The following is a 23,890-nucleotide window of genomic DNA, read 5'->3' as shown; positions in this document are numbered from 1 at the left end:
TTGAAGCTGTGGACCCTCTTAGACCAAGGTTTATCTTCTTGTTTCAGATTGCTTTAATCGGTTAGTTTATCTTGTCTTGAATTTAAGCCTTTGCCATTATATCTTGAATTCAAGATAATTAACCGATTAGGTGGGATTGCATACCTAATAAAAAAAATTATTTTACATTATATTTGGTTCGAAAAAAAATAAAAATAAAAATGTGGGTAAAAATAAAAATAGACGAAAATGTAAGTATATAGGTATTCTACTAAATAATCAAAGCTTTACACTTTTTACTGGAAAATGAAAATGCCGCCATAAGATTTTTGAAAGGGACACCTGATACTTGTAGAAGACTTGAAGATTGGAGGGATGCATTCGTTTAGGTTTATTTCATCTCTTCAACAAGTTAAGTAATGAGTGCATATTGTTCCGATGGAAATATATATATATATATATATATATATATATTGATGATATTGTTCAGAAATATAATGTTTTGTTTAGAGTGTCAACTTTGCTCACTTTGAAAAGAAAAGAAAAGCAATTATTACCAAAGTAGAAAACAACCAATTGAAGACTCCTAACTCAAGAATAAGTTGGCACTTAGCATTAATCTCCTAACAGTTGGATTTTGAACAAAATGTTTAAAGACAAAATAGCATTAGGAAATGGAAGACCAAGATGCAATCTTGCATCTTCGTTGATGCAATTCTATATTCTTGATCTAAGCTCTGACAAATACAGTGCATGTGCTTTTGATGCTGTGAGAATCCTGAGTAGTCTGTGCAATAACAGACATATATCTTTTATCTAATCATGCATTTCTCCAAGGTCTTTGATTGTACAATTTCAACCATTCCATTTCTTAGATAAGTGAGAAGACATAAATGGTTACATTTGGGGTGCACATACAAATACAGATGAAGAATACCTCTATTCATCAGATCTCTCCATATCACAACCTGGGTCATCGAAAAATTCTCGGTCGGTGAAGAAATGCCCATCCTCTGGAGGCTTATAGTCTTGTCCTCTCCATACCACAATCTGCTCCTTTTCAAATGTCACAAGGATACAGGGAACCAGGTCCTATATGAAAATTAAAGTTAGCTGATTAAATTCAATATTGAAAGGCATAACAATTGCACAAGACAGCAGAGGTCCTTTTTATTTTGGTATTCTTCATGTCTGATTTACGGTCTATGTTTGGGGTATGTGGCTGCCCCTTCCAACAGTGTGTCTAAGGTTCGAACCTGGGTCCTCCCTTTAGGAGTGTAATGTGCCTTACTATTGCACCCAACCACTTTTTAGTAGTAGAGGTCCTTTTTGATGATGAAGAAAAAACACTATCTCATATTTGCCAATTTCCAGTTCCTACTACGATAAGCCTTTTTAACATGCACAATAGCATTGGCACTGAAGCAGTACGAACTCCATTTTGTTTTCCATAATAAGATGCTAATTTGAGAATGCAAGGAACCAAGTGCAAACTAACTAGTAGCAAGTTTATCTCTCTCCACACACAAAAAAGCTCACAAAGCCATAGAAAATGCAGATATGTAAGACTGAAAGTTCAATTGATCTTGAATGTAACGGGGAAGAAAACATGTGTATGTTATTAAAAGTATCAGATAAGAAATATAATATTTACCCTGAGTTTGCAGCCTATTTTCTTGTAATCACTTCTTTCAAATCCCGTGCAGTCTATACGCACCAGCTCACTGACAACAAATGCATCTCTCACCATGGGTACTAGACTACCATAATATCCATTCTTGGCTGCAAATTTTATTTGCAATAAGTAACCACGTAAAAGCATGCATTATGCCAGAAGCCAACAGGAAGAAACAAAGGGTACCAAGTTTTGTTAGAACAGGAACAGCCAGTCCTCTCTTTCTCATTTCTTTTGTTTCCTCAATACTTAGACCATCAATAGTAGTTTTAATCAACCTAGGATAAACAGGTTCCTGAGGTTTCCACAACATTAAAGGAATTACAGGCCTTTTCTTGCGATTATAATTCCGGCCTCTGTACAATATAAGTGTACCACCATGCCTCTGAATGATCTTTCCAAATGTTTTATCCTGCAATAGTTATTCAAACTCCATGATGAGAGTAAATATCTCATAGTTATCTGCATAGATAATAATTCAATTCATGATATATGAAAATCAAGTACATAATATTATCGATCAATAGTCAACACAAAACACATGCATGAGACACAGGAGACCATAGAATGGGAAACGGATCACATCCGAAAACTTAAAGATACTATACAAAAAAGGAAATCCTTTCCCTTAAAACTGCTTGCAGTAAACCAAATACCTCAAGCTGCGTGCAAACATTCTTCATGTCGACAGTGGGTACCCCGAGACACTTAATCCTCACTGCTTCAGCAAATTTCCAATGATTATGAATATCATTCAGCATGTTATGTGTTAAACCATCTCTCCCTACAGATGAAGACAACAGAAAACCATGCTATAAGATAACCTGTGAGATGAAGGATAGCAAACGCAATGAAAACATTGAAAATAAGTTGATGGGGATCAATCCAATCACAAGCAAACCACTTAACAGGGAGCTTTGCCATGTATAAAATAGCATTTCTTCTACAAGAGTTTCAATAGTACATAACAGTTTCCTACATGAGTTTTTAGACCTTTGAAAACTAATCTTCAGTGATCCATTATATAACAGGTCATAACAAATATATCTAAGATTTTCTGAATACCTTATTTGATCATATTTTTTTTCTTCTAATTTTAGAATCATGACATCAAAGTATATTATCAAGCTCAAATAAACATCAAACAAAACCAACAAAAACGTAAACCCAAATAAAACACCTCAATTGATATTACAAACCAACGACCCATACCCACATACAAATTCCAAAAACCAAAAGAAGAACCAATAAAAAAATACTAAGCTACAATACCAGAATTATTGGGGGAAAAGTAAAAAAAGAAGAAAAATTGAAACTTGTACACAATACCCAAATTTATTTGCCTTTTATTTCTATTTCTCTGACATTTTTCTACCAAAAACTTCCTCTCAGCCTCAGTAAGAGGTGCCCCCTGAATCCTGCCCCTCAATAGCTTCCTCTTTGCCTCTAAATTCGGATCCTCAGTACCCTCCAGCGACTTCACCTTCGGGTCCACAGCAGGGGCACAAACCCCGGTCCACTCACGGTCCAATCGACCTGGTCCGAAAGGGGAGTACTTTGGCTCTCTCAACCCGATGGGTCTCACCGTGGGGCTGCTCTCTGTGTAACTGAACCGGAAATCGAAGGGCAAATCGGAATATATCGGCTTTATCTGATCGAGGGACGACGGGGGTCTGTATTTGGGTTTCTGCTTTTTATGTGAGTTAGAATTGGACTTAGATTTCTGAGGATCTAAAGAAAGGGATGGTGGTGGTTGGAAGGAGTAATGGTCACGGAGTTTTGAGGTGGAAAGGTGGCGAGTGAGGAATCTGACGGTGATAAAGAGCGACGGTGGTTTTTGGCGGGAGAGACGAGTTAGGGTCATGAGGACTGTTAGGGTTTAAGGCAGTTAGTTTCAAAGAACCGAGGGAGAAAACAGAGAAGGGTTTAAGTGTTGTCAGTTTGGGGATTTCAAAATTTTCGTAGTTTTCGTATATTAGAATTTAGTACCATAAAGAATTAATTTTCTTGGTCTAATTAAGTTAAGTTATTAATACATCTTAATTAAAATAACATATTTAAATTAATTAATAAAAATTATATGAAAATATATATATAAAGATTAAATCTCAATTTTGAGCATAATATAATGATTAAATTTGGGCATTCTATATAATTTTTAAAAAATAAGTACAAGGGTTAGAATTAAAATTTAATCATTATATTATATCTGAAATTTAATCATTATCTTATAATGTCAAAAAAAAACTTAATTATGTGTCATAACAAAAGATCAAAATCTTCCACGCCTTAAGTTGAATATACAAGTTGTACCTTACCAGTTAGTCTATAAAGGTCGAACACCCATGCCCCACGATCACACAATTTTGTTACATGAAATGTATCAAAGACAAAGCAAGCCACTTCTAAGAAAAATAAATGAATTCCAAAAATCTTGGGCAAATCCGAAGAAGGTTTTCCCGTGCGCTCATCATAAAAAATTTCTAAATCCCAATACACCAGATAGCTAACAAGAAGCACAAGCCAAAAAACACAATATGTGCTTTGGCCACACCTTCGTAACCCTAAATACTAGGATTTGTTATAGTCCCTCCGTAATACTCCAACATCCCATGATTTAGTTATTCCTAAACGAGTAATGAAAGGTATTTTCTTTCTTTCTTTTCTTTTATTACCTTGCGTATGTATAAGATCAAACTCGTTTGATTTCTAAAACGGGTACTAATCCTTAAGTTTTTTAGGAATCCTGCATCAGTGATTGTGAATGATTGATTTTTTCAATCTTTTTGACATTGTCTCCGTAAGAGCAAGTAAAAAAAATTTTGAGAAGTAAAATCATTTGATTTGATTTGTTATCAATAGCCATGAGTTGATCATCTTAGGGTGATCCTTTTGCCGATATATGCTCCTATTACACTCATAGCTTTTGATATTATAAAAGATTAAATTTTAGGCATATAGGAAATAAAACTAAAATTTAGCCTTTATTATATAATCTTACTAATTTCTATCATGTGCAATGCACGAGTTACTCGCTTATTCTATAAAACTGTTATTATTTAAACATTGGTTTATTAATTAAAACAATTCATGAAACAATAAAATTGATCTAACTAGTTAACATCGAAGCTAAAAATTCTAAAATAATTTATGGCATGTCTTGAGACATGGAGTCCTCTGTCTCAAGGCATAACCTTGAATTTTGACAATAAGTTTGAATTAGTATCCTAAATTAGATTTTGACTTAGCATGACCACTTAATTAGATGAAATAAGATCTTAAGTTTTATAAATGCATGTGAATGATTTTATTAAATGATTTATTTGTTATGTTATTGACAAATATAAATTAAACATGGTGTAATTATGTTGAAATAGTCTAAGTTGCTTCGGCAACTTAATGTGATGTCACACATTCAGATTCGACGATTGATCGCCTATAAACAAGTTGTCATTTATAGTAAAAATATCACACCAAAAATATAATAAATTCAATCAGCAGTGTCCACAAACGTAAGGGTCAAATTTTAATATAGTAAAGTTTACAATGAAACATTGGTAAGTATTCCGAGGATTGTACCCAATGGATTATAGATTGGAGAAAATATTATTAAATTAATTACAGAAAATTGTAACACCCTTTACCAGTATCTAACGTCAGAATAGGGTACGAGGCATTACCGGACTTATACACAAGCAATCATACAAAACTGAGACGTAAATTAATTTCCATCCAAATTTAAAACTTTCACATACATTCCTATCGTCCCTAGAAAGGGGCCTACGAGGTCCAAATCATGCATTAGAGGTGGTTCGGGACTAAATCAAGAACTTTAGAAAATTCTATGACACCTAAAATTTTTTTCATCAAAACAGGGTCACACGACCGTGTGGCTTGGGACACGCCCGTGTGGGTAGCCTGTATGGTTATGCACGCCCGTGTCCTTAACCCGTGTAACTCTCTGTTTATGACTTTATACACCAAAGGAAGTCACACGAACAAGTCACACGCCCGTGTGCTAGGCTATGTGGCAAATTTTAATTTTTGAAAATTTTCATAAAATAGGTGCAGACTTCACACGCCCTGGATACACGCCCATGTCCCTAGGACGTGTCCGTCCCACGGCTAAGACACACGGCCATGTCTCTACCCGTGTGGACAAAATAGGGCTATTTACCAAGCCATTTTGCCACCCTTACTTGCACCAACCTACACCACAACAAGCAACACCAATCCAAGCATATACATACAACCAAATCAGCCACAAGCAAGATATCAATACATCATTTGCACATACTAACATCTATCATGCATAAACATCACATAATTTCTTTTCTATTCATGCCAAATTCATCTTCATGATAAGCATCATCACATAAATATACCAATGACCAATAAGAATAATATTAGCCAACTTCCAATGGCCAAATACAAAATGAATCATTAACCATTACAATGCCAACATATTTGGCTAAACCAATATGACACGTAATAAAATGACCAAGTCTCTATACATGCCATACTCAAGATATTAAAATCAAGTATACCTAAAAAAATCGTTTGATAGTATGAATCGAGCTCCGACATTCCTTGATCTTCGAGCTAGCTTGGCGACACTATGAAGAATGGAAAGAAAAAGGGGAGTAAGCTTTTTAAAGCTTAGTAAGTTTGCATGCAAATAATAAGCAACATAAATCATACATTAATCATATAACTACTTAACATAAGTTAGCATAATTATCATCAAGTATCTTAGGCTAGCTTACTCATTAGCATTCTTACCAAGAGTTCATCTCATACTAAAGTCCATACTCTTGGGTTTTACATATATACATGTACCAACGCATAACATAGTTGCATACTTTGCCATCTTTGACATACTTTTCGGATTACCCGTTGAACACTTGGAATATTATCGGATACACGAAAAGTCTTGCACATAAGTGCCATATATGTAGCCAATGCTACCTCATATCTCATAACACATAGGGCTCGCACACGAGCTAATCACGGGCCTACTTATACAAGCTGTCAGTCAAAATGTAGCTACACGGGCTGCTCACACAAGCTGTCAGGTATCCGCAACACGTGCCAGACTACCCAGCCACCGGTAGGACGTGCATGACCAGCATCCAGATTCACATAGATCACATAACACATGGTTTCCTAGTGACATGTCACTTGTATCCTAAACTATTTCTAAGGTTCAACCGAGATTTTCTCATTGTCGAAACTTCGTTGAATATTTCTATAGAAACAATTGTACAATATATGCAATATTAAGCATTAAATACATAATATAACATTGCATTATTTACGCACAAACTTACCTCAGTACAAAATAGTAGGAAATGGACTTAATCGTCAATAACCTTGTTCTTCCCCCAATCAAAGTCCGAACTTCATTTTCTTGATCTATAATAGAAAATTTAACTTATTTAATTATCACATTACTCAATGCTATCCAAAAATCAACTTACGGCAAAATTATATTTTTTCCCCTAAACTTTGACATATTTGCATTTTAGTCCTTAGGCTCGTAAAATGAAATGTATCTATTTTCTTTGCTACCCAAGCCTAGCCGAACTTAAGCCATGCTCATAACAACCCACATTTTTCATCAAATCACATTTCTACTACCCATTTTCACAACTTTTACAAATAAATCGTTTTTATGCATTTTCACTAAAAATCACTTAGTAAAAGTTGTTTATCACACCTTAAACATATAATATCTTCCATCAAACATCAAAATAAATGCATGTCACACATGACTAAATTTTTAAACATGAAACCTACTTCAAAATAATGGTAGAAATAGGCAAATGGGGTTACGAGGACTTAAAAAATGTAAAGAGCATTAAAAACGGGGCAAGGATGTACTTAAAATCAAGCTTGAAAGTTGAAGAAACCCTAGCTATGGTCTCCTTGTAAAATTCGGCCAAGATGAAGAAGATGGACACTAATTTTGACTTGATTTTCCCTTTTTATTATTTTATTAATTAAATGACCAAAATGCCCTTAATGCATAACATTGAAACTTTACCTATTCATGTCCATTTTTGTCCATTAACTTATCCAATGGTCTAATTACCAACTAAGGACCTCTAATTTAAAACCTCATAGCAATTGGACACCTTTAACAAGTATAACTCAACTTTTTCATTTTTTACAAGTTAGTCCTTTTGACTAAATTGAGTGCACAAACGTCAAAATTTTCGAACGATATTTTCACAGAATAGTTCTATAAAACTGCAGACCATAAAAATATAATAAAAATGAATTTTTCTATGTCAGATTCGTGGTCCCGAAACCACTGTTCCGACTAACCCCAAAATCGGTCTGTTATAAAAATAATTAGTAATCTAATCGAGTCATGAATTAGTAGTGCGAATCCAAATTAATATATTAATTAAACTAATGAAATTACTAAACCTAAATTAATCTAATGGACTTTACTATTCCTAGTGTCGACAACGCGAGCCTCTAGCCTATGATCGATTAAATCTCTAATTAATAAACTGAAGATTAATTAATTTCAGAATTTGAGTTTTATTATGAATTAGATATTAATTAACTAGTATTACCTTCCGGCCTCTACTAATTAATTAATCGATTTGTTGATATTTGTTTATCTCTCGACCTCACTTTCTCAACCAGCATAAACTACGATTCACTTGGTTAAACTTATCTCCCAATCTTGCCTAACATATGATTGCTTCCTAGATTGTCAAGCCTAGGGTTTAAGAACACATCATTTATACCAACTTATCCTATTATAAACCTTTATTTTTTTGTTAATTAATTGACTTGATGAATTAATCAGTTCAATAAACAAATTATGCAATATATGAATAAAACACAAGATATTATTCTAATATTCATACAATCATTAGTTTACCAAACTAACAAAATATAAATAAAAGAATAAAGTAGAAGAGTAGAGAGGATGCTCATTAATAATATATTAAGGCACGGATCTAGAGCAATCTCCTCTCGTAATTGTCTTCACATCAGAATAGAAAGTTCTGACTACACGAACATAAAAAGGAAATGCAAAGAAAACTTAATAGGAAAAACAATGTCTCTAAGTCTGTACCACAATTTCGGTGACCCTAAGGTTGCTTATATAGGCAACGGGCTACTTGGTGACCACTCAACCATAGATACAGTTAGATACTAATTAATACAATATTATGATAAATGCTAGGGTCCAAATATGGAAATATCCCTAAAAGGTCATGTAACACCCCGAATTTGGGCCTAGAAGTATTGGGCCTTGAGTGTGGGTCCGTAAGGAGGTTGTATATAGGTATTTAATTGTGCAATGAAATGACACAATTAAATGCCTGCTTTGGTGGTTAATGGCCTTGAGAAGTGTTAGAGAAATCTTGGGTTCAAACTTGGGCTTTAGCAAAAATTTTGGTATTAAGAGAAAAAAAAAACCTAGATGCTTGGATGAGGACTTTTAAATTATTGTATTAAATAGATGACACAAGGAAGCATGTAGTATAGTGGTTGTGTCGTCATTAAGGTTGTATGGGAGCTTGGGTTCAAGCCTTGGCTCTTGCAATTTATTTTGGTTTTTTTTTTTAGGGGAACCTCGACTTTGGCCTTTAGACCTTATAATTAATTGGGGATAAAATATGACACAAAAAGCCTTGTGGCTTAATGGCAAGTAGCGTGTGGAGCATTTAAGAGGAGGCATGGGTTCGAATCCCATGGCAAGCAAGGAGTATTTTTTTTGCTAACAGGGGGCTGCAAGAGTTGGTGTTGAATTTAAACTCTGATGTTGGAGGGATCCCACATCGGGAAGCTAACATAAGAGTGGTTGCGAAGCTGGCTTTAAATAGAGGGAACCATGAGGAGAGTAAGGATACCTTTCTTGGCTGATCCCTTTCGCTGTATGGCGTGCTCGTTTGGGTTGGGCGTCGGCTAAGAGTGCTCAGAGCGTGGATTAACTCCAGTCTCCTATCGTGTGTATTTTCTCGCTACTCTAGTCAGAGGATGGCTACTTGGCCGTGATGGTAGAAAGGGGTCATAATGGGCCTAATGGGCCCACGGGCCCAATTGGATAAGTTTTTGATTGTGTAGTAAATATTGGACTAGGCTAGGTGAATCTCATATTTGTGGCTAGATTTGGGCTAAAAGGGCTACACGAGCGCAGGGCCCATTTGGGTGAGAATAGGCTTTAGGCCCATTCGTATTATTATCCCTGTTTAGAATACTTTAGTTTACCAAATTATTGAAATACCCTCGATTTGTAGAATTACCATTTTACCCTCGATTTATAGAATTACCGTTTCACCCTCGATTTACAAAATTACCGTTTTACCCTCGATTTACAAAATTACCATTTTACCCTCGATTGTGAAATTACTGAAATACCCTTGTAGGATAGAATTACCAAAATACCCTAGTTTGTAAAATTACCAAAATACCCCTAGTTTGTAAAATTACCGAAATACCACTGGTTTTGAAATTACCGAAATACCCTCAATTTGTAAAATTACAAAAATACCCTTGACTTTTTAAAAATTATAGAAATACCATTGGTTTACAAAATTACTGAAATACCCTTGGTTTGTAGATTTACCAAAACACCCTTGTAGGATGAAATGACTAAAATACCCCTAATAGGTAAAAAGACCGTAAAGCCCTTGTAGGGTAAAGTGACTGTAATACCCTTATATGGTAAAATGACGAATACACCCTTATATTCCGTATGACTGATGTGTTTAGGATTTACATCTATTGATATTGGATTAGTTAAGTTTGAGTGACAGGTGGTGGTTATCGTAGGTGATTGATTGTGGAAATGTTTCAACTTCAACCCATAACAGGTGTGTACTAACCCTCGTAGTAGCTTAGATTAATATCTCACGAGAAGTCAAATGCTAAAATACTAGGTATTTGGGAACTTGTAATGTTGCGTGTGGGTATAGATGCGATAAATACGATAAGATCGGTGTTTGGATCGATGGAATGGGTAAGAACTCAATTTTGTGCACGATGGTAACTTGGGCCTCAATGGGCAGGAATTGGGCCAAATGGGCTTTTGGGCCCATTTGGGTAAAATTGATAGAAAATGGAATTTGGAAAAGTTGCATGTTAACACGGTTAGTATTGTTGTAAAATTTAGGTTAAGCAGGCTTAGTGGGCTAAATCAGCATTTGTAGGGCCCATTAGGGGTTTTGGGCCCAAAAGCTCGAATTTGATAATGTGGGTTAAAGATCATTGTTTAAACACTTGAAAATATTGACAATTGTAATGAACATGGAAAACCCTGATTTTTGGTAAAATTACGAAAATACCCTTATAATATGAAAAATGAGTGTTTTGTCCTTGTGGGCAAGTGACTGACTTGAACTGTGTGGTTGACGGATGTGATTGTGAATATATGTTGGTGATATTAATGACTTGACTGTGATCGTTTGATTCAAATATGGGCATGACATTCTACATACATGACATATTGCATGGGATATGGATTATATTGATGGAGGAAGTGCTAAAAGGGCTCTGCCCCAGTTTACCGAAAAGGGCTTTGCCCTAGTTTATCAGAAAGGGCTTTGCCCCAGTTATTAAAAGAGGCTAGGCCTCCAGTTATATGATAAAGCGGCTATGTTGCCAGTGGAGAGTTTGGTTGGGTGGGTTGAGTTATTCCCCACATGGTGTGTTGGTTGGTACGGGTGGAGAGTAGCAGATGGTGGGTTGAGTAGTCTCCCCAAATGGGCTTACATACATTCATTGATATTACATGTGATATTGAAATGGGCCAATAGGCCATACCGCTTACAGTAAAGGCTTCGGCCAGTGATATGATTTATGAAAAGGCTTTGGCCCAGTGATATGAATTATGAAAAGGCTTCGGCCCAGTTTATGTCGAGACTGAATTAGGGCTTAGGCCCATATTGCTACTGTTTAAGGGCTAAGGCCCAGATCTGCATCTTATCTTGAATAGGGCTTTGGCCCTGATTGTCTTGACATCGTGTTATTCACTGTTTGTTTGTTGTTGGGGATTACACACCGAGTTTTGTAAACTCACCCGCTTTCTAACTGCAAGTGTAATCCCTAAGCTTAGATGGTTTGGAGTGCGAGGACTTGAGATGGCCACACTCATCGCTTTGCTTTCTTTTAATTGCAATAAGTAGACGATTTATTTCTTTATAAGTTTTATCTTATTAATATTATTATTTGGTTTTGGGTTGTAATAAGGCCATTTTAATTATTTTTCTAGGATTATTTTATTTTATACCCTATATTTTACCGATAACAATCCAAAATGGGTTAGACTTAGGCGCGCTTCCAAAATGATAATTGTTTTCAAAATAACATAACGATACAATTAATCGGTTTATCAAAATATCTATTTAAATGAATTCTAACTCGTTTTCTCAAAACCTAACCTCGCACCAAAGTGTGGCAACGGTTGTGGGCATGTCTAGGATTGGATCCAATCAAGAGCTTGGTATTTAAGCAGCCTTCATGGCTCACCTCCTCTATTACAGATTCCTACATGGTGCCCAGCTTCCATTCACTTTGTTAGCTTAACAAAAGACGGTTTATAAAATACTAAAACGAGACATGAATTTTTAACTTCAATGTAGCACGTCAGATTCGGCCATAATGTCTGGGCCGGGTTTGGGGTGTTACATTTAGTGGTATTAGAGCTAGGTTACAGAACTCGGCTGTGGTATGGGTAGCAGAAAATTATTGTTATTTTTTTATTTTTTTATTTTTTTCTTTTTTCGAAATTGGGGTTTGAAAAAGGTTTTTCTAAAATTTTGTTTTGAAATTTATCAACGAAACTTGACTTGTTTCGAAAAGATGTTCTTGGAAGTGTGGCACACCGAGTCTCCGCACCAAATCTGTAAGTTCTCTAACTCTTATCGTTATAGATTGAAATGCTGTATTAAAAACCACTATAGATAGTAGCACAATACTGGAACTCTCTAGTTAGAGTAAACTATAACGCTTGAATTTAGATTTAGTATTTATTTGGTGTGCGTTTTGGAAATGTAGAAATTGTTTGCATGTGAAATCTATCCGCTCCGATGGATAAATGTTTTGGGTGTATGTTAGTATTATTAGTATCAGAGTATGCAGCGAAAAGTATGGTGGTGTAGTCTGAGAGTGGAAAATTTCGAGGACGAAATTTCTTAAAGGGGGGTAGAATTGTAACACCCCGAATTTGGGCCTAGAAGTATTGGGACTTGAGTGCGGGTCCGTAAGGAGGTTGTATATAGGTATTTAATTGTGCAATGAAATGACACAATTAAATGTCTGCTTTGGTGGTTAATGGCCCTGAGAAGTGTTAGAGAAATCTTGGGTTCAAACTTGGGCTTTAGAAAAAATTTTGGTATTAAGTGAAAAAAAAACCTAGATGCTTGGATGAGGGCTTTTAAATTATTGTGTTAAATAGATGACACAAGGAAGCATGTAGTCTAGTGGTTGTGTCGTCATTAAGGTTGTATGGGAGCCTCGGTTCAAGTCTTGGCTCTTGCAATTTATTTTGGTTTTTTTTTTAAGGGAACCTGGACTTTGGCCTTTAGACCTTATAATTAATTGGGGATAAAATATGACACAAAAATCCTTGTGGCTTAGTGGCAAGTAGCGTGTGGAGATTTAAGAGGAGGCATGGGTTCGAATCCCATGGCAAGCAAGGAGCATTTATTTTGCTAACAGGGGGCGGAAAGAGTTGGTGTTGAATTTAAACTCGATGTTGGAGGATCCCACATCGGAAGCTAACATAAGAGTGGTTGCGGTCGGCTTTAAATAGAGGAACCATGAGGAGAGTAAGGGTACCTTTCTTGGCTGATCCCTTTCGCTGTATGGCGTGCTCGTTTGGGTTGGACGTCGGCTAAGAGTGCTCAGAGCGTGGATTAACTCCAGTCTCCTATCAGGTGTGTATTTTCTCGCTACTCTAGCTGTAGGATGGCTACTTCGGGCCGTGATAGGTCGAAAGGGGTCATGTGGGCCTAATGGGCCTACGGGCCCAATTGGATAAGTTGTTTGATTGTGTAGTAAATATTGGACTAGGCTAGGTGAATCTCATATTTGTGGCTAGATTTGGGCTAAAAGGGCCACACGCTCGTGTGAGCCCATTTGGGCCGAGAATAGGCTTTAGTCCCATTCGTATTGTTATCCCTGTTTAGAATACTTTAGTTTACCAAATTCCTGAAATGCCCTCGATTTGTAGAATTACCATTTTACCCTCGATTTATAGAATTACTGTTTCACCCTCAATTTACAAAATTATCGTTTTACCCTCGATTTACAAAATTACCATTTTACCCTCAGTTTATAAAATTACCGTTTTACCCTCGATTGTGAAATTACTGAAATACCCCTGTAGGATAGAATTACCAAAATACCCCTAGTTTGTAAAATTACCAAAATACCCCTAGTTTGTAAAATTACCGAAATACCACTGGTTTGTGAAATTACCGAAATACCCTCAATTTGTAAAATTACCAAAATACCCTTGATTTACAAAATTATAGAAATACCCTTGACTTTCTAAAAATTATAGAAATACCATTGTTTACAAAATTACTGAAATACCCTTGGTTTGTAGATTTACCAAAACACCCTTGTAGGATGAAATGACTAAAATACCCCTAATAGGTAAAAAGATCGTAAAGCCCCTGTAGGGTAAAGTGACCGTCATACCCTTATATGGTAAAATGACGAATACGCCCTTATGTTTCGTATGACTGATGTGCTTAGGATTTACATATATTGATATTGGATTAGTTAAGTTTGAGTGACAGGTGGTGGTTATCGTAGGTGATTGATTGTGGAAACGTTTCAACTTCAACCCATAACAGGTGTGTACTAACCCTCGTAGTAGCTTAGATTAATATCTGCTGAGAAGCCGAAATGCTAAAATACCGGCATTTCGAGAACTTGTAATGTTGCGTGTGGGTATAGATGCGATAAATACGATAAGATCGGTGTTCGGATGGATGGAACGGGTAAGAACTCAATTTTGTACACGATGGTAAGTTGGGCCTTAATGGGCAGGAATTAGGCCAAATGGGCTTTTGGGCCCATTTGGGTAAAATTGATAGAAAATGGAATTTGGAAAAGTTGCATGTTAACACGGTTAGTATTGTTGTAAAATTTGGGTTAAGCAGGCTTAGTGGGCTAAATCAGCATTCGTAGGGCCCATTAGGGGTTTTGGGCCCAAAAGCCCGAATTTGATAATGTGGGTTAAAGATTATTGTTTAAACACTCGAAAATATTGACAATTGTAATGAACATGGAAAACCCTGATTTTTGGTAAAATTACAAAAATACCCTTATAATATGAAAAATAACTGTTTTGCCCTTGTGGGCAAGTGACCTGACTTGGAATTTGTGTGGTTGTGGATTTGATTGTGAATATATGTTGGTAATATGAATGACTTGACTGTGATTGTTTGATTCAAATATGGGCATGACATTCTGCATACATGACATATTGCATGGGATATGGATTATATTGATGGAGGAAGTGCTAAAAGGGCTCTGCCCCAGTTTACCGAAAAGGGCTTTGCCCTAGTTTATCAGAAAGGGCTTTGCCCTAGTTTATCAGAAAGGGCTTTGCCCCAGTTATTAAAAGTGGCTAGGCCTCCAGTTATATGATAAAGCAGATATGCTGCCAGTGGAGAGTTTGGTTAGGTGGGTTGAGTTATTCCCCACATGGTGTGTTGGTTGGTACGGGTGGAGAGTAGCGGATGGTGGGTTGAGTAGTCTCCCCAAATGGGCTTACATGCATTCATTGATATTACATGTGATATTGAAATAGGCCTATGGGCCATACCGCTTGCAGTAAAGGCTTCGGCCAGTGATATGATTTATGATAAGGCTTCGGCCCAGTGATATGATTTATGAAAAGGCTTCACCCAAGATATGTCGAGATCGAATTAGGCTTAGGCCCATATTGCTCTTGTTTAAGGGCTAAGGCCCGCATCTGATCACATCTTGAATAGGGCTTTGGCCTGATTGTCTTGACAATCGTGTTATTCATCGCTTGTTTGTTGTTGGGGGTTACACACTGAGTTTTTGTAAACTCACCCCGTTTCTAACTGTGCAGGTAATCCCTAAGCTTAGATGGTTTGGAGCAGTGAGGGACTCAGAGATGGCCACACTACTGTTTTTATTTCTTTTAATTGCAATAAGTAGCCGATTTATTTCTTTATAAGTTTTATCTTATTAATATTATTATTTGGTTTTGGGTTGTAATAAGGCCATTTTAATTATTTTTCTGGGATTATTTTATTTTATACCCTATATTTTACTGATAACAATCCAAAATGGGTTAGACTTAGGGCGCGTTTCCAAAATGATAATTGTTTTCAAAATAACGCAACGATACAATTAATCGGTTTATCAAAAATATCTATTTAAATGAATTCCAACTCGTTTTTCTCAAAACCTAACCTCGCACCAAAGTGTGGCAACGGTTGTGGGCATGTCTAGGATTGGATCCAATCAAGAGCTTGGTACTTAAGCAGCCTTCATGGTTCACCTCCTCTGTTACGGATTCCTACTTGGTGCCCAGCTTCCATTCACTTTGTTAGCTTAACAAAAGACGGTTTATAAAATACTAAAATGAAACATGGATTTTTAACTTCAATGTGGCACGTCAGATTTGGCCATAACGTCTGGGTCGGGTTTGGAGTGTTACAGGTCGTCCAAGGAATCTTCTTTATTTTCACTTGCCATCCTCGCGTCGTCCTAACGTGGGAAGACTCCTTGTCACGACATTGCCATCATAAAATCCCTCTTATATTTATTGCATTTTTGTGACAAGAGGAAGCTCCTCGTCATGAAATCAAGTGCTTTCCCAACCTTGGCAGCTTGCTATCGGGCTCCCATGTCTTACTGCTCGATCATTATCCCTTGTATTCTTAGACCTAAATTGATATCATACACAGTAAAATAGCCCATTAGTCACTCACGAGGCCCAAGTCGACCTTACGGGTCATCGAAATAGCAAAAAATGCATATTTTATTATTATTTTATTCCTAACCTACTAATATTGAAAATGTAATTATTAATTATAAAAGTGCTTGAAAACAAGCTTGTCTAGTGCGGAAATGACCTAAAATAACTACTACATTTAACGTCAAGTCAAATACCCCCACATTTAAATCATTGCTTGTCCTCAAGCAAACAAAACAAAAACATAAGTAAAACAAAAGAAACTAGAAAACAAAATAACTAATAATAAGAAATAAACATGGAAAAGATAAAATGTACTAGAACTAGTTTAATACACGAAATTGAATAGAAACATATTAACAAGATAATGTAAGTAACATATAACTCTAGTATGATATACAATTGACTCATAATTTCTAAAATTAGATGGGTTAGTTTAATAAATTAGAAAGCAAACAAATAAAAGAATATTAAGTATAAGTATCCATCAAAATATACAAATATACAATTATGTTCAAATGAATATAAGTGGTAAAAAAAAATCAAAACTTGGCATAAATGTCATCCATATAGAGTATTATCTAAGCCACATAAGACTTCTTAACTTGTAGCGTTATGTGGCTTAGGTTGGTTCAGAATTCAAAGAACAGGCTCGACAAAACGGCAAAGCATGAAAGTAGTTTGGAACATTATATTGTCCCCTATACTCCCATAATATTTGAATAATCTCACCACCTTAGATTCACTTTCCTCACCTTCCTTATTTCTCCATTTCCAAGGCCTCGTATAGTATCCATGAGTGCAATCATCTGAGATCATATTTTATTTTATTCTTTTTCCAACTCACTTTGTCTTTATTTTTCATTGAGATTTTCTCAATTGGCATTTTACTTTATTTTTCTACAAGATAAAGAAATCTTATACTCATTATACCATACAATTCTTTAGTTTACTCATTTTTTTCTTTTCTTTTGAAACCACTGTGATGTATCTACCTAATCCCTTAATATTAATGGTCGGATGTCTAAATCTGTGTAGGGAACAAGAAATAAATGATCAAATAGAATATATAATAGGCTTAAGGTTTCATTTTTGGTTCATCAAGAAAATAGATTCATGCTTAAAATAGGTACTAGGAAAAATATTTACGAGATAGCTTTTTTGGCTCTGAGCAAACAATGCGTTAGGTCATCCCTAGGTAATTCGGTACATAGACTAAATTGGCCAAGTCTGTAAATTTTTACAACTTATAATTCAATGAAACATGCATGTTATTTATATACCTATTTAGCATGTGGTATACTTAACTTCATAGATATATTCATAATGTAATAAATTGAACAAATTAATCTAAAATTAGATAATTTACAATCAATTATTATCAAACTAAATTTATAGCCTATTCATAAAATCCTATTAACATGCTCCTAACCAATCACTTGTATTTCTACAAGCTCAAGCACAGATGATCTTCCATAATTCGGTGTAGCAAATTAAACTAGTTTTTTCACTTGAAGAGCTTCAATTCAAGCATTTTCATTATATTTTTATTAATTTTCATAATTTAGTCTAAATGCAATAAAAAGTGTATTATGAGTCTTTTGTTGACCTTAGGGGCCGGATGCGGCCTAAAGGTGAGCTAATATACTTAGTGAGTGTGCAGGAGACCATCAAAGGACGTATAAACTCAATATAGGTTGCTATGTTGCAATACGGGAAGTTTGATGTCGTAACATAGGGAGCAGAATACAAGAATATCGAGATTGCCTTTGGTGTCACGACACAACCATGGGATGTGCACCTCTAAAGCAACCCTGAACCTCAGCATACTACCTTCAATGTCAAGACACAAACACCAAGGTGTCACGACATCAGTCCTATACAGGAGTTATTTAAGAGCCAAAAGCATTTTGGTTTGTACAATCAAATATTTAACACGAGAGCATCAACTGACCTAGGGTTGAAGACCTTAACTTTATAAATAGGCTCATTTAGCACTTGTTATGGACATATTTTTAGACTTAAGAATTTTATTTGTAATTTCAGTTCTCAATTCTTAGACTTTAGGTTTATTTTAGCTCTTTTTATGTTCTTCAAAAAAGTGGTTTGTACATGCGATCAAATACTAGTGGATTTTCTGTATTTTATCTATCAAATACAAACAGGATTTTCCAAACTCTATTCTTGGTTGTTATTCATGTTTCTCTTTAGATTCAAGTCTATTATGTTCATGAGATCTATGAGGAACTAATCCTCTTATAAGGGATTAGCGAGTGGAAGTGTGATTAATTGATTCTTATGTAGGGTTTTCTTAACGGATCAACTGTTTGGGAGAGAAAGAACTTGAACCCTAAGCTTGACAACCTAGGAAGTCATTTAGGTGGGAATTAACCCAAAATTGGTATGGCCTATCCGTGAACACCTTAGCCCCAAACCGGTCTAGACTATGAGGTCGAGAGATTAATAGTTCTTTTCGACTCATTAGTTTAATGGAAGATCGAGAGATTCTGCTAGGGTAATGACTAGTTGATTGAGTAGAAACCCAAAATAGGAATTAGTTATGACCGCCAAAGCAAGCTAATCACCCATGCCTGTAGTTGATTAAAGTTTATAACTTAAGTTTTTCTAATTTCTTTATATTTTGGTTTTTGTTATTTAGATTTCATTATTTATATCTAAAAACATTTTCTTTTATGTTTTATCGTACTATAATTTATTTAAATTACTAATTAAATCTATTTGTGATTAGGTTAGAAATTATTTAATACTAACCTCCCTTGGGTACGATTCTTAGAGTACTTACCTACTTTGTTGTAACTATATTACAACCTGACCTGTATACTTACGAACACCACTTTATTCTATATCTTTTATGCAAGATTCTTACTTTGGACGTTGGTACATCTAGAGGCAGTCAAGTTGTTGGCGTCATTGCTGAAGAGGCAATGTCAGTAAATTGATTTTAATTTTTTGCATTTATTAGAATAATTAGGAAATTTATAAATGATAGATGCAATCTTCAATACTCTGTATTTATTTATTCATTTTACTAACAATTTTCTTTTCTTCAAGAAATTCACAAGTATATACACTTGAAAATAGGAAAGATTTCGGTAAGAATAGTTAAAAAAATCATGGACAAATTCGGTTACATGTGGTCCAATGATAAAATAGACTATGACGATGAAATCTATAAAGAAGGAGTTTATGAAGAATGGGAAATTCAGGAAAGTCAAAGATTGCTAATGTTAGGATTGAGCCAAGTTAGAGAGGAAGGCTTAACAGACCTACAGGACAATGACAAGGGCACAAGTGTGAGTATAATTTGTCATTAGGATGAACAAACTCAGTATAAAAGCATAGATGAAGAGGAAAACCAAACAGTAATAGTACTTAGAGAAGGTGAAATCTTGAGTAGCTAGGAAACCCCAAGTTGTGAAAGTAATCAAACAGAACCTAGTGAGTTCAAAGAAGAAACAATGTTACAAAAGGGTGTCCAAAGTGAGACAGAGCCAATAGTAGAAATGAAAATTGGGTCAAACATTGAAATTGCTCTCCTGACAACATCGGTTTCAACAAAATTAGAGGATAAACAACATCAAGCCCTAAATGACGAGATAAGTGTCTCGACCCTATTTCAAACTTTCTGTGAGATGTTAACCTTTATGGAATTGATAGATGACTTACTAAAGCTTTCAAATCCTGTAAAAGAAACTGAGAATTACATAAAGGAAGGCTCATTCAATGTGGAGAAATTTTTTAAAATAATAATATTTAATAAGATTTCCTAAAACTTCAAAAACCCTAGGAATTTTACAATATTAATCAAGTTAGGGACCATATGTATTGATAGAATTTCTAGTAACTTAGAGGCTACTCTTAACCTAATGACCTTACCAAGAAATACTAACCTAGAGTTAAGAGAATTAGAAAGCACCCAATTTTTATTAGAATCATATGATAAAACCAGCACCCAGTTAATAGAACTATTAAAAGAGGGCTTAATCGAACAATGTAAGTATAAGATGTGGAATGAATATATAACTTTAGACTTCAAGGTTAATTTTGAAAAATCCCTAGTGTTGGAAGATTTTCTAGGTCCTACAAGGATTATCAATAACTTTAAGAATAGAAAATTAAAAGTGCAAATGAAACATATAACGAGAATACTTCATGGAATCAGAACTACAAGAGGTAGTTAGAACCACTAGGTTATAGAATATTTACAAATGTGGCTAATTACTTTAATCTATAGAAGGTATTTTTAGTGATAAATGCAGGAACAAAGAGTAGATTCAAAGAGCAGGATAAACAAAGAAAAGTGGAATGGCATGACGGATGTTGGACTAATGTCGACAGAAACGAAACCAAAGAAGCGTCCATTTATATACTAATAGAGCTGACGAATGAGTCCGTCAGCAAAACTTGATATTCTTATTTGGATTTTAATTTTATGTATATTATTTTATTTTTAAATAATTAGTATTTTAGGCCTTAATTTGTATTAATTTTTTTTAAAGAAATGAGACGTATTGAAAATAGGAAGAATGGGCGAAAGTAGAGTCAATGTCACAACACAGCACCCTTGTGTCATGACACCTCTACCAAAATCGAAAGAATCGAGAAAGTTGTCTTACTATCATGGCACAGGGGGAAGTTTACCCAGGTTTTCAAAATTTTAGAGTGTGTCGCAACATTGAACCCTGATTTTAGGACATCGGCATCCTATTAGGAGTGTCGTGACACAAAACCATTGTGTCATAACAGAAAACCACTATGTTGTGACATTGCTGCAATTTTTGTAGGGTCAACCCGACCCAATTACGCAAATTGCTGACCTTTAACTTCACTGTAACCAATTTTTAATCTTCAAATCCCCTTTTTAATTTCTTAACACTCTTTTAACCAAACCCTAAACCTTTCTTAACTTCTAAACTCTCTCAAATCATCTCAAAATTCTTCAAAACCTAGCTTAACCTTTTCTTCTTCTTCTTCCTTTCTCTTCTATTTTGCTACAATCTTTTCTCATTTTATTTGGTGCAGGTTTGACTATAATCACTAACAAGGGAAGTCATCACAATCTTAGGAAAGCGAGCAGCATGATTTCAAAGCCAACGTTAAGAGTTCCAACTTGAATATATATTCTATTGCCTTTGAAATACATTGTTTGTTAATTTTTTAGTATGCCTAGAAAAAATTATATTGAAAATGCCTTCTAGGAAATCAAGAAAGACTAAGGCACAAGAAAAACCCATGGTTTTAGACCCCTCAAAATTTCAAAACCCAAATGCTGAAAAATATATATTTTTTATTTACAAGGAAAAAAATTTATTCAAGAAAGCCATCGATGGTTCTATGTAATCAGATTTGGACATTGGCCTGGTATCATTGATGGAGGTGATTTTGTGTCACTCTTAAAGGCAATGTAGTTATCTTGGTAGTTCAAGAGCTCTGTGCCTTTTTTAGGGATCAAAAGATAAGGAGACCGTATTATGAAATATGAGAAATTGTTACAATATGAGGTAAAGAAGTACAGGTTACTCCTCAAGAAATATGTGAATTTTACAATGTCCTATACTGTGTAGTGGATTTCCTAGATAACACTGATTTAAACACATTTAGGAACATAGAAATAGATGATGTAAAATATTTAACTTAAGGGAGAGGCATATCGAACCATAGACCGGATACTGAATTCTCGACTAATTTTAATCAAGAAATTATGTTCCTAGCGGATAAGATATGGATGCAACTTATTTGTACTAGAATAGCCCCTACATTGAATGTCTCTAACGTAAATACTTTTCAAGCTATCTTGTTGTACGAAATTTTGCAGAAAAAATAGATGTGTCTAGAGATGAATACATCAAAACATAAAGTGATGCATTAGTAACCAAAAAGTTAGGGTTTTGTTTCCTAACCTTATGACAAATTTATGCAAAAAGGCTAAAGTTCCAATGGAAGATCATGAGCAATTCATGAATCTAACAAAGAGTTTTATTGGAGACTCCACGTACACTAAATAAGTTGAGCTTTAGAGACAGCAAATTGCAGATTGGAGCCAAAGAACAAAGCATAAAATGAACATCCCTGCATCATTAAAGAAAGTAACAACAAAAACTTGAAAAGAAATAACGAGTGAGATCGCGAAGATAGATTGGATGATCCACTGGATGCTCTACTAGATGCAACAAACATGATCAGTCATTCAAGAGTTTGCACAGTAAAACCATATCAAAGAACCAAACTACTTGCCAAACTTGGATATGTCTAGATCATTCAACACTAGATTCAAGGAGCCAAAGAATGAGGAAGAATGAGAGGAAGAGGATGAGGCTATTGTGCGAGACTTTCAAAGGGAGGAGGACAATTATGAGGCAACATTCTAGTCGCAGTATTCCACGCCAAAGGGTCCTATCATTCGTAGCTTGACCCGGTATGCAAATCTGTCGGGTGGTGGCTCTTCAAAAAAATGTCTCAGGGAAGGAGAAAGCACCCATGGAAAAAGGGGGTTCGTACCATTTTAAGGATTTAGATGATGATTAAACAGAAATTTTATTTTTGAAGACTGTAAATAATTTTAGGATAATTTTTATTTTAGGAGTAATAGTAGAATATTATTTTTTTGTTATTCTATTTCGAATTTTTGGTGTAGGAACCCTATATGAAAGAAGTACAACAATTTCGAATGTACAACGAACAAAGGATGACGTACCCATCATTAGCTGACAAAACAATCACAACCAATCAGGTAACTTCTTTCCTTATCTTTCTTGAGCTACACATTGAGGACAATGTGTTCTCTCAAGTGTGAGGAGTAACATAGAAAATTTTTTTAATGCTTTTCTTTTAATTTTTATTCCTAATTATGTGTTTGTGCTTGTAGAAATATAAGTGATTGGTTAGGTCATCCCTAGGTATTTCAATTAATTGTATTTTTATATAGGAATCAATTAATCACTAGTTGATTGTTAAATGGGGTTTTCTTAGCGGATTAACTGTTTGGGAGAGGAAGAACTTGAACCTTAGGCTTGACGACCCTAGGAAGTTATTTAGGTAGCAATTTAATTAGTTCTTGCCAACTCTTTAGTTTAGTGGAAGATCGAGTGATCCTGCTATGGCAATGACTAGTCGATTGAGTAGAAACCCAAAATAGGAATTAGTTATGACCACTAAAGCAAGTTAATCACCCTTGCCTAGAGTTGATTAAAGTTGTAACAACCCGTCTTTAGTCAAATCGAAATAGTGATTTTAGGACCACAATTTTGAAGTTGAATTATTTATTTTATTAATATTTGAAT

General features: G+C 35.1%; 1 protein-coding gene and 1 long non-coding RNA gene across 2 annotated transcripts; one reads left to right on the top strand and one right to left on the bottom strand.

Annotated features, from left to right (window-relative positions):
* Positions 1-738: 738 nt before the first annotated feature.
* On the bottom strand, positions 739-3,639 carry LOC108470690 (CRS2-associated factor 1, mitochondrial). Its single transcript, XM_017772113.2, has 5 exons — positions 2,984-3,639; positions 2,311-2,438; positions 1,841-2,066; positions 1,634-1,761; positions 739-1,071 (listed from the first exon to the last, which is right to left on the bottom strand). The coding sequence occupies exons 1-5, from the start codon at positions 3,516-3,518 to the stop codon at positions 919-921; spliced, it is 1,170 nt and encodes a 389-aa protein (XP_017627602.1). The 5' UTR covers positions 3,519-3,639; the 3' UTR covers positions 739-918.
* Positions 3,640-13,456: 9,817 nt separating this feature from the next.
* Positions 13,457-15,958, top strand: LOC128295304 (uncharacterized). Its single transcript, XR_008285664.1, has 2 exons — positions 13,457-13,560; positions 15,738-15,958. It is a non-coding gene; the product is annotated as an uncharacterized LOC128295304 (long non-coding RNA).
* Positions 15,959-23,890: the final 7,932 nt, after the last annotated feature.

This window comes from Gossypium arboreum, chromosome 7 (genome assembly GCF_025698485.1).
Source record: "Gossypium arboreum isolate Shixiya-1 chromosome 7, ASM2569848v2, whole genome shotgun sequence".
Classification (NCBI taxonomy): Eukaryota; Viridiplantae; Streptophyta; class Magnoliopsida; order Malvales; family Malvaceae; genus Gossypium; species Gossypium arboreum.
Note: the sequence above shows the minus strand (reverse complement) of the source record. Positions and strands in the feature narration are given on the sequence as shown.